Source organism: Austrofundulus limnaeus, unplaced genomic scaffold (assembly GCF_001266775.1).
Source record: "Austrofundulus limnaeus strain Quisiro unplaced genomic scaffold, Austrofundulus_limnaeus-1.0 Scaffold318, whole genome shotgun sequence".
NCBI lineage: Eukaryota > Metazoa > Chordata > Actinopteri > Cyprinodontiformes > Rivulidae > Austrofundulus > Austrofundulus limnaeus.
Genome location: NW_013952720.1, coordinates 240,953 through 252,381, shown reverse-complemented (window position 1 = coordinate 252,381; position 11,429 = coordinate 240,953). Strand labels below are relative to the sequence as shown.

The 11,429-nt window shown below is 41.8% G+C and overlaps 3 protein-coding genes across 3 annotated transcripts in view; all 3 read left to right on the top strand.

Moving 5' to 3' along the window:
- Window positions 1-959, top strand: part of tbpl2 (TATA box binding protein like 2) — a 5,508-nt gene extending 4,549 nt beyond the window's left edge. The window contains exons 7-8 of the mRNA XM_014022143.1: window positions 528-622; window positions 760-959. Of these exons, the coding sequence (XP_013877597.1) occupies window positions 528-622; window positions 760-836 (172 nt within the window). The 3' untranslated portion in view covers window positions 837-959. The remainder of the gene's footprint in view (window positions 1-527; window positions 623-759) is intronic.
- Window positions 960-1,297: 338 nt separating this feature from the next.
- On the top strand, window positions 1,298-7,723 carry atg14 (autophagy related 14). The gene is made up of 11 exons (XM_014022142.1): window positions 1,298-1,785; window positions 2,905-2,967; window positions 3,053-3,095; window positions 3,181-3,262; window positions 3,340-3,577; window positions 5,131-5,360; window positions 5,469-5,586; window positions 5,670-5,760; window positions 5,943-6,028; window positions 7,111-7,285; window positions 7,389-7,723. Exons 1-11 carry the CDS (start codon window positions 1,517-1,519, stop codon window positions 7,509-7,511), a joined length of 1,518 nt encoding a protein of 505 aa, XP_013877596.1. The 5' UTR covers window positions 1,298-1,516; the 3' UTR covers window positions 7,512-7,723.
- Window positions 7,724-8,906: 1,183 nt separating this feature from the next.
- LOC106527250 (polyamine-modulated factor 1-binding protein 1) lies at window positions 8,907-11,407 on the top strand. The gene is made up of 8 exons (XM_014022079.1): window positions 8,907-9,520; window positions 9,793-9,876; window positions 9,957-10,040; window positions 10,179-10,241; window positions 10,468-10,545; window positions 10,912-10,995; window positions 11,183-11,245; window positions 11,319-11,407. Exons 1-8 carry the CDS (start codon window positions 9,166-9,168, stop codon window positions 11,405-11,407), a joined length of 900 nt encoding a protein of 299 aa, XP_013877533.1. The 5' UTR covers window positions 8,907-9,165.
- Window positions 11,408-11,429: the final 22 nt, after the last annotated feature.

Here is an 11,429-nt window from a genome sequence, read left to right as displayed (position 1 = left end):
TATCTAAGGCTGTGCAACATTTAGCTTTTATCTAAGGCTGTGCAACATTTAGCTTTTATCTAAGGCTGTGCAACATTTGGCTTGTAGCTAAGTCTGTGCAACATTTAGCTTTTATCTAAGGCTGTGCAACATTTAGCTTATAGCTAAGTCTGTGCAACATTTAGCTTGTATCTAAGTCTGTGCAACATTTAGCTTTTATCTAAGGCTGTGCAACATTTAGCTTGTGGCTAAGTCTGTGCAACATTTTGCTTTTATCTAAGGCTGTGCAACATTTAGCTTGTATCTAAGGCTGTGCAACATTTAGCTTGTGGCTAAGGCTGTGCAACATTTAGCTTGTGGCTAAGATTTTGCTTTTAGCTTTGAATTTATGTTTAACATTGCCTCTTTTTTTCTTTCAGCTACATGTTTGCTAGTTTGAACTTTTTGCTACAGTTTTACTTTAGCTAAAGTTTAGCTGTTTTTTGCGTTGATGCTTATTCATTTAAAGTCATTTGATCAGATTTATTTTACAAATGTTTTCTCCACAGTTATGAGCCCGAGTTATTTCCAGGCCTCATCTACCGGATGGTGAAACCTCGAATCGTTCTGCTCATTTTTGTATCTGGGAAGGTGGTTCTGACAGGTAAACAGCTTTAAAATAATGATTATAAATTCTTACTGATTAACCTGACTGACCCACAGTCAATTCTTTTACAAACAGCAGCAGGTCTTAAATCTTCTGAAGTTGGATTAATTCTTTGATCATTTGTTGTATTTCAGGAGCTAAAGAACGAGCGGAGATTTATGAAGCTTTTGAGAACATTTATCCCATCCTGAAAGGTTTCAGGAAGCAGTGACGAAGCTGACATTTCTGTTTTCTTATGTAAATAAATGTAATATATATTTATTGTTTATGTTCCAGTTTGTGTCACATCACCAACTTGCTCATTTGTAAATAAATTTTGAATTTCTTTTCTTGACATCCTGAATGTTTCTGAAAGTTTTGTTGAACTAAATTTGGGTTTTTAAACATTGCAGGCTGTCTGAATCTTCAATATATTTCTATTTTTCTTTATGTATTTCTGTCAACATATATTTGTACTCTCCACAGCTTTCAGAATATTTACATTTCTCATTATCTTTCAATCATTTTCTAACTCTGTTCAAATTTATCTTTTATTTCAACAAACTAAAATAATAATTTAATATTGAAAACTTGCTGATTGTGATTTATTTAGGCAGCACAGGTCGCAGTCTCGTTATGCCTCCAGTCCAGCAGGTGGCGGAAACTTTACGTTAACAGGAAGTAACCTTCCAGAAAGCGGTCGAAGAAGAGGAAAAMCAGGAAGTGGAGGGTTCACAGCAATCAAAACAAAAACATTTGGAGCTTGTCAGTCATGTCCATCTAAGGAAACATTTAAAGTTTGCTTGAATCATGTAGAGTGGATCAAGCCACGAACCGGAAACTGCTTTAGAACCCGTGGATGGTTCCGTTCAGCCGGGACAGTTTAGCATCTTAGCTTAGCGCTCCCCGTTTATGGCGTCTTTATCCGCGGGGCTCCAGCCGCTCGGCCCCGACCCAGCTGCATCATCCTCCGGAGCCAAGCCGCCTCTTCCTCGCCAGTACCCCCACTCTGCCGTCTCCACGCCGGGCTGCGTGATGGCGGAGTCCGTGGACGACGCCGAGGGTTTGTACGTGGCCGTGGAGCGGTGTCCTCTGTGCACCACCTCCCGCCGCAGGCTCACCTGCGCCCGGTGCATCCAGGCCGGAGACTTTGTTTACTTCGACGGGAGGAACACCGAAAGGTAAACAAGTCTTGAGTTCTGTTCCTGGACTTTAACACGCAGGTAAAAACAGGTGGACCAGAGCTAAACGCTTCTTATTTTAACTGCTAACAAAAAAGCACATTGAAGTAACATCATGGTTGAAGTTCTGATGGACTTTAGCTAGCCTTTTGTTACTTTTAGCTACTTGTCTGTTACTAGATTTTAGCTGTAAATTTACCTTTACATTTACTTTTAAGTTAAGCCAGCCTGTTTTTATACACTGTTCAACTTTTAGCTTTTATTTAACTTTTAGCTAGCATTTTTGTAGTTTAGCTTTCAGTTACAGTTATACATTATTTTATTACTTTTGTTACTTTAGCTGATGGTCGGTTATTTAGATTTTAGCTACTATTCTACTATACTATTCTATTACTTTAATCTTTTTAGCTGTAGTGTAAGCTTGCTTTAATACATGCTTTGGCTTTTTTGCTAATGTTACTTTTATAAACTGTAAAAATTTCAGCTTTTATTGAGCCATTTTAACTTTAAGGTACAATTTTGCTACATTAAACTTTTGGCACTTTCAGAATTGAACTACTGTTGTGCTACATGTAGCTTTAAACCAGACTTTTGCTAATTTTGGCTACTCTTCTTTCACTTTTAGCTATTTAGTTTGAAGCTTGCCTTTAAATACTTTTAGCTACCACTCTGTTACTTTCAGCTATTTGGCTTTAAAATTACTTTTAGATACTTTGAGCTTATATCTAATATTTTGCTACTTTCATTTATGGAGCTTGTGTCTAGTTTTTTGCTACATTTAACTTTTGCTTAGCCTTTTAATACATTTATTTCTTTTTGTTTAGAATTTAGCTAATCTGCTTTTTTAAACGTTTAATTGGCCTTTTTTGCTTTGTAGTTTTAATGTAATATAGCTACTTTTAGCTATTGTTTAGATTTATTTTAGCTTTAACTCTTGAGCAGACCTCAGCAGTCATTCAGAGATAATTTTTAACGTTTTTATCTTGGTGGTTTTCTTCATGTGATCATTTCTGAGTCAGTTAGTGGTTACTCTTCGTAGGATTTCCTGGTTAAACAAAGGGTTAATAAATAAAATAAAGATAAAATCCTCCGTCTTATTGTGTCGATGTTTATCTATAGATACTCAGAGAAAGTGGGGCGGCTGAAGAAGCTGAAGGAGGAGCAGGAGGAGCTGCAGCAAAGGTAAAACATTATTTCCTTTCGTAGTTTCTGGATGGATCTCAGGTTTAATGATTTTGCAAACGGTTCAACTCCAATCTGTTGTCAGGATTCTGCAGGTGATGGGCCGGAGGCTGCAGACGGATGAGATGGTGAGCTCTGAGCTGATGAGGCGTTCAGTTTGAAATGATGTTTAGGTTTTGTTAGACGAGTGAACAAACTGCTGTTTCCTGTCAGAAATGGAAGATCATGTTGTGTAAGATAAAGATCGAGCAGCTGAAGGAGGCGGTCGGCTGTGGCAACGAGAGGGTGAAGAGCGGTGAGTCTGCGAGACTTCTGATCCGTACGTTTAACCCGCTGCGCCTCCTGATCCCCCCCCACTTCCTCTCCTCGCAGACAGGGAGATTCTCCTGCGCTCCCAGGAGGAGACCCTGMGGCTGCAGCGCCGAGCGGGACGCCACCAGGAGAAGAGGGACAAGATCGAGCGCCACAACCGGCGTCTGGGGGAGCTGCTGGAGAAACGAGCCCAGGACCACCAGACCAGACTGGTCCAGCTGGCGGCCCTGAGGCGAGAACACATCCTGGAGCTCAGCACGCACATCTTCCCCACGCAGGAGGAGAAGCAGGGCAGCAGGTCAGTGGAGTCAGCAGCTGTCGCTCAGGTCTGAACAAAACCGTCATCTTTTATCTTCAGAACAGGGCTGAAACGATTCCTCGAATAATTCGAGTTATTTGATTACAAAAAATCCTTGAGGCAAATTATCTGCCTCGAAGCTTCGTAAAACACACACACACACACACACACACACACACACACACACACACACACACACATACACATAATATTTATTATGTAATCCGCACGCTTTTGTCCAGCCGGAATGTTATTTGTGTTACACACAATGCTACGATGTTAGCACTTCCGCTAACTGTTACACTGTCGACGCGCCATGTGTGTATGCTTGCTAAGCTATATTTAGCTTTAGAAGAAGACGAAGAGTGCCGAAACGAAGCGCTCAGAAAACAACAAATTATAAAAAGCATGGGAACGTTTAAAACTAAACAGAAAAGACAACAATGCACAATACTCTGCACATCCTCGGTGTTTCTGCACCAGAACAAAAACAGCTGCTGCATGTACCAAACACGTCCGGAGTTAACAACAGGTATTTGTTTACGTTCACTTTGGTTACCTCTGTGATGATATTTGTGCTGACTAATCACGGTGACCTGGCAGGGTTTTATTAAACAGTGTGTAAGTTGTGTGATTAAAAGCAAGACTTACTGTAAGTTTGTCAGATAAAAATAAAAGCACAGCAACAGATTGACAGCTTGAGCTGAAACACTTTTATTTGTTGATATGCTTTTATATTGGTTTAAATGAGATACCTGGAGTGAATATTTCAAGTTTAAAAGTATTTATAGAAGATGGTTGGATTATTTTAATTATTAGCTGCTGTTTTTTTAGGACTTTAGCCTTCATTACTACTGTCATGTTTGTTTGTAGCCAAGCAGTCAAGACTAAATCTTTAAATGGGAACTCTGCACCAACCTAATAACAAAAAATATGAATTTTTTGTTACAGTTAACAAGTGAACTCTACAAAACTCAATTGCAACACCTAAATGTTTATATTACCCTTTTTACTTAATAAATTTCTAACAACAAAAAAAAAGATTCAGTTTTCCAATCCATAACAATGAATTTACAGCATTTAGATTTTTCAGTGATGGTTAAAAATGATTCAATGACAGAGTTTTTTTAATTAATGCCTCCTCAAACCTCACACACATAAACACAAACAAATGGAGTTTAAAATGCATTAATTAATACAACTGGTGTAATTTTACTTAGGTTGCAACAGGGTCATCAGCAGGTGTAGATTACCTCTTCACAATATTAAATGTATATTTCTCATAAAATAAGCTTAAATAATTACTGCAGAACATGACAAGTTTTTACATCAGATTACTCGATTAACCGTCAGAATAATCAATAGATTAACTGATTACTAACAATCGTTAGCTGCAGCCCTACTTCAGAAGTTTTTGTCTGAATTTCTCTGCAAACATCAGTAAATATGAGGCAGCAGAACTATGAAAGTTATAATGTTATAATAAATGTTTGTGTTTGTTATTTATGTGTATAAATCATCTGACTGGTCTGACCCCTGCGTCTGTCCGTCAGAGACCCTGCGGACGTGATGGCAGAGTGTGACCCCGTCCTCACCTCCAGCACGGTGACGGAGCTGGCCGAGGCCCGGAGAACCACCTACCTGTCGGGACGCTGGATCTGGGACGACCAGAACGGAGAGACCAGCRTCAGCATCACGGGAGCCCCCGTCGTGTTGCCGAGCAACGGAGACTACTCCGCCTACTACAGCTGGGTGGAGGAGAAGAGTGCCAATCCAGGTCCAGGTGAGCCGAGGGGAGGGGCCAGGGTGGGTTGGGGAGGGACCTGCAGATTAAAAACACTCAAAGTGAGATTAAAGACCATTAAGTGACCGTGTCATCGTGTTTCTGCAGAACTGGACCACATTAACCCCGCCCACACCATCAGCGCCGCCCTCTGCTACGCCACGCAGCTCGTCACCATCCTGTCTCACATCCTGGATGTCAACCTGCCCAAGAAGCTCTGCAACAGGTAGGAGCCGGACCGCCCCAGACCCTGCTGCGGTCTCGTGTGGACCTGGACCTGACAGCTGCTCCTCTGTGTTTTTTCCTCAGCGAGTTCTGCGGAGAGAACCTCAGCCGRTACCGCTTCACCAGATCCCTGAGCAAACTCAACACCAACATCCTGCACCTGTGCTTCTCGCAGGTCAGACGCTGAAACCTGAGGTGTCGGATCAGAAACCAGCTCTGAGGACACAAATAAACTCTTTATGGATTTTTACAACATGTAGTTTTAAAAGATAAAACTGGTTTATAAAATGAGACGTGTAAAACAGTTTAAAGCATCGACTGTGTGAAAATCAACACCAGCTGTTTGTGTGTTCTCAGCACGTGGACAGTGATAAGCTCCACCCACACCACACTCTGAGGAACGTCATGTTTCTGATCGCTCCTGACAACAACAGCCTGGGCAGGTGAGACCAGATGTGTTCAGAACAAACTGAGGCCTCGTGTACAGCTGAGCGCACGTCAGACTCCTCCCCCTGACACGCCTCMATGTAAATAYGTTAMATATATGTCCAGCCTGTAGCCRTGTTTTCATCCAATGTTTGAGCAAACTTTTAAAACGTCACAAAAAAGAAGTGAAAGAAACTCGGAACAATTTAAATTCACGCTCTTATTTTGAAATGAACAGGTTTCCTGTCCTTCGTCTGTAGCCTACCCAGAATGCTTCGCTTCAGTTTTACAACAGTTTAAAATGACTAATATATCTGCATGTTTTCTTACTGAAGCCCTGCCATAAACAYAAGAAAACGACCAAGAAGCAGCAGAACTAACAATCCACAACTATTTTCTGTTTTAACACCATGATTTAAAAGTCTGTTTCTACAAATCACCTCCCCATACTGTGATGAAATGTGTTAAACTGTGAAAGAGTATGATCTTTCCACGAGATGGCAGTAAAGTGCTGACTTGTCTCTTACCTGAATGTTTTCTGGTAAACGGAGATAATCTTGCTCTTTATTAAATTTAGCTTCCGCTAAGTTTTATTGAGTGTATGCGCTTTTGAACCTGTGGACCTAAATAAATTGACTAGCGCTTTAGAAATTGCGCAACTAAAATCTTAATTAACGCTGCCCACCAGTGTCAGAACTTATTCAGCAAATGTGTTCCCATCTCCTCTTTTGTGCATCAACTCTTTTTCAGAAAATCTGAAATCCACCTCAAGCAAATATCTAAACATTTTTGCGTATTTGAGTAAGTTTTTGCAGATTTTTCTGTTTTCATCCACCTTTTCTAATGCGATTCTTCAAAATGCACATAAACATTGATTGAAACACGGCTTGTGAGATAAACATGTCTGCTCGATTAGAAATAATTTTTAGATTCAGGAAAATAATGAATTCAAAGTAACGACTGGACGGGTCCAGTTCTCGTCACAGAACTGTCCTCGGTGCTGAACTAAAGCAGCAAACAGAACCAAACGTTTGTATTTACCGTGAGACTAACCAGCAGGTGAGGTGCTGACCATCAGTGTTCCCTCTGCCGCCTGCAGGACCGGCCCGTTTGAGGTGAGCGCTGACCTGGAGGAGTCCATGGAGTTTGTGGAACCGGAGGCGTCGGGGCCGACGGAGGACAGCGGAGATGAGGCGGTGACGGACGAGGAGACGGACCTGGGGACGGACTGGGAGACGGTGCCCAGTCCGCGGTTCTGTGACATCCCCTCTCAGGTCGGCTGCTGTTCGGGTCGAACCTTTTTGAGTTGACTAAGACGGATCTAGTAAAAGAATCCAACTCCAAACTGAAATGTTCTGCTGTCTTCTCCTCTTGCAGTCCATGGATCTTTCCCAGAGTGCACTGCAGGTGTCCCAGCCGTCCAGTAACCCTGGAGGGATGATCTCKTCTGCCGCTGCCTCCGTCACTTCCTGGTTCCGAGCATACACCGGGCAGCGCTGATCCAACCCCACCGTCTACTGGGTCGGGTCAGAGGAAACGGACCTTTTATCTCAGAGGAGCTGGATCAACATTTCCTGTTGATCCTTCACGAGGGTCGTCTTTATCCAAGTTTTATTTTTCGGACCTGTTGTCTCCGCAGACTGAGCACGAATTATTCTTTAGGCACGTGAGCGGTTCTTCTGGTGTTTAATAAAGCTGTAGTTGTTGTGTGAGCGGCGTCTTTATTTACCAACACAACATATAACTTCACTAAACTCTGATGCTTAACTCTGACGTTTAATGTTAATCTCACATTTAAACTACACTTCATGTGTTCATGTTGGGATAAATGAGCTTAAGTGAAATTTAAGTTCTGTAAAACCTCAGAAATCCTCTGAAGGCTGAAAGGAACTGAAGCTTTTCTCCTGCTGAGTTAAACTCTGGGTTTCCAGTAACTTTATTTTGAATCAAATCTGCACGTTGATCCTCTGAGGAGCTTTGTGTTCAACATGTGAGCCAAAGATTAGCATCATGATTACATTTGGTATGCAGCTTTAAGGAAGAGAAACTGATCCGTCGAGTCTTCATCACAGCCCAACATTTAACCCCTGATAAACCTCAGGGTGGTAGTAGTTGACGGTCATCCCTAAATCGAGCTCTTATCATGAGAAATCTTTAAAACTTTAGCTTCAGTTGTTRCAGTCAGGTTCTTGTGTTTTTTGTTTTCCACAAATAAAACATTCAGGTTGGTTTTTATGTTTAGTTTCTTAAATAAATTAAACTTTTTTTATCCATCTGGATGAGTCAGACTTTTGGTTCTGAGTTTTATACTCTGAAACATTTTACCTTGCTTACAAAAAAAAATCTTATTTAGGTTTTAGAAACAAATTTCAGCTTATTTTTACTGTTTTGTTCATTTTATTATGTAGGTAATTTTAGATTTTGGCAGATATTTTGCCAGTTTTATATTTAGGTACTATATTTTGGTCATTTTAGCTTATAGCTGATTTTAGCTTTTGGTTATATTTGCCAATTTTAGCTTGTACCTACCATTTTGCTCMTTTAGCATGTAATTAATTTGAGCTTGTGGCTAAGGTTAGGCTAATTTTATCTTTACAATTTTGCTCATTTTGGCTTGTAGCTAATGTTTTGCCAATTTTAGTTTTAGCTAATGTTTTGCAAATATTTTTTACCTACTATTGTGCTCATTTTAGCTTGTAACTAATTTTAGCTTGTGGCTAATGTTTTGCAAATTTTAGATTGTACCTACTGTTTTGTTCATTTAGCATATAGCTAATTTTAGCTTGTGGCTAATGTTTTGCTAACTTCATCTTTACCAGCTGTTCAGTTCATTTCATCCTGTAGCTGAGGGTGATATTTTACCAATTATAGGTTGGAAGAACTATTTTGTTAATTTTAGCTTGTAGCTACCATTTTGCTAGTTTTAGCTTTTAGCTGTTCTTCATTTTAATTTCATGTTTAACAGTTAAATCCCCTCGGCTGTATCTTTTTGTTTCGGTATAGTTGACCGTGTTTAGCTGTTTTTTGGGTTCAGAACATGTTTCTCACCGGACCGGATTGGACCGGACCCGTCCCTCCTGGCGCTGAAGGGTTTCCTGCAGGATTATTGTGTTAAAGCTTCTGGAACGGCTCAGCTGCAGGTTTTGGCTGCAGGATGAGGTCAGCTGCTTTTCTTCTGCTGATGTTCTGCAGCTCGGTCAGCCGGTGTTGGTCGGAGGGGTCCGGGCCGATGCGTTCGGGCGCCGGGGTCGGGGCGGACGAGCTTACGGTCCTGCGGGACGAGCTGAGGGGCCTGAAGGATCTGGTCCTGAGCCTGAGAGGGGAGGGCGTGGGACAGCGTCAAGCCCTGCGGAGCGTGGAGAGCCGGCTGAGAGACGGAGMGACGACGGCGGAGCGGCAGAGACAGAACCTGGACCGGCTGCAGGTGGACGTCCACGATCTGAGGACGGTGCTGTCAGAGCTGAGCTCYGGTTCCAGGAGGAGGGAGGAGCTGGAGGCCCGGAGCCAAGGTCAGGTCTATAGTCTCTGTGGACTCAGGTCAGCTGATAAATAATCTATAGTTTCATATATTAAGACAAAAAAAGATTTAAATTTAACCTCAAGTGAAGAAYAGCCAGCAGTCTTCACCCTGAAGRTCAGACAGTGCAATCAGCTCAGTCAGCAGGTTAAAGGTCAAAGGTCATGGTTKGTTTGGAAGCTGRTCCCAGGTGTCTGCGCTGAACAGGAGCCCTCAGATGGACCRGCTGCAGTCTGGTCTCATGTCTCGTGTTCTGTCTCACAGCCCAGTTGGTCCAAATGTCAGAACTTCAGCACAGAATGAACAGCAGTGAGAGATCTGTGGAGAACCTGAGGAAGAAGAACTCAGGTGAGATGATCAAACAGCAAAGATCCAGCTGCAGCTCATCAGTTTCTGTAAAAACTCTCTCTCTGCTGGGTTCTCTGTAGTTCTGGCTGCGGAGCTGCCGTTCCTGCAGACCAGACTGAGAGCGAGTGAGAACACGGTGGAACAGCTGAGGAGGAAGAACGCAGGTCATCCTCAGCTCCTTACCATGGACTCAAACTTCTGCAGACTTTGTGTCACATTAACTGTTCAGATGTCAGAATATGAGACGTCTGCTGTGACTTCTGACAGGTTTTAYTGTAAATGTATTTTCTGCTGGTTTTCAGTCCTGGCAGCCAGACTGTGCAGCACTGAGAGTCTGCTGGAGGACCTGAGGGAGCAGATCTCAGGTCAGGTTTGAGTTTAAACTCTTTATGACCGACTGGTTGGTTTTAGTGCAGGAATCTGAGGAGGTTTCCCTGAAAGTGACCAAATCATAAACAGAAAAGTTTTTTTGTGACTCTCCTTGTAGTAATTCTACTGAAACTAAACTTCTTGGTTATATTTCAACAGAAACTGCAGTTAAAAGATGAAACTGACAGAAACAGATGTTTTGATTGTTTATTTCTCCTCCAGAGTTCCAGCCCTTTAACAGATCATCGGAGATGATCCCTGATGGAGGAATGCTTCACAAGCTGAAGRCAAACACTGACGGTAACCTCACATATCAGCTGAACATCAGCTGAACTCAGCACTCTTCAGGTACTGAGCACAGGTCCAATTCAAACATGATGGTCAACTTAGAAACAAGCAAACGGGTCCAATTTGTTTGTTTGTTAGTTGGATGGATAGGTGGATGGATGGATGGATGGATGGATGGATGGATGGATGGATGGATGGATGGATGGATGGTCACAAATTAAAAATTTGTGACAGTGACATTAAACTTTAATTTATTGATTTAATTTAGTAATTTGTTTATCAGTCACATGATCAGATTGTTTCATCACTTCCTGTTTGTTTGTTTGTTTGTTTGTTTGTTTGTTTGTTTGTTTGTTTGTTTGTTTGTTTGTTTGTTAGCTGAAACAAGTCGCTTAGTTTCTGTAGAGAGTGGACTGGAGGAGAGCAGGAGACAACTAGAGGAACTGAAAACACAGAACACAGGTGGGACACACCTGAGAGGAAACTTGAATCATCTGTATTTGTTACTTTTTGTCTCGCTCATCTTCTGGAGGATGATTGATTTCCATGTTTACAAGAAGTACAGTTTTCACTGAGTTACACAGTTTAGGACAAGAGTTCAGTGAGTTTCTGTAAGATTAATAATCCAGAACATTTGATTTGATGTCAGAGCTGCTGATGAGACTGAGAACCAGTGAGGAACATCTGAACCAGCTGAACACAAACAGCACAGGTACTGCAGGACCATCCTGGACTTCCTGAGACCAGGAAATGTGTAAATCAGTAACTTCAGGTCTGTTCTCCAGGTGTGGAGGTCAGACTGAGATCCACAGAGACACATCTGGACCAGATTCAGAACCAGACTGCAGGTTCTCTCATTAACTCATCTGTTTAATGTTAATAATCCTGGATAAAAC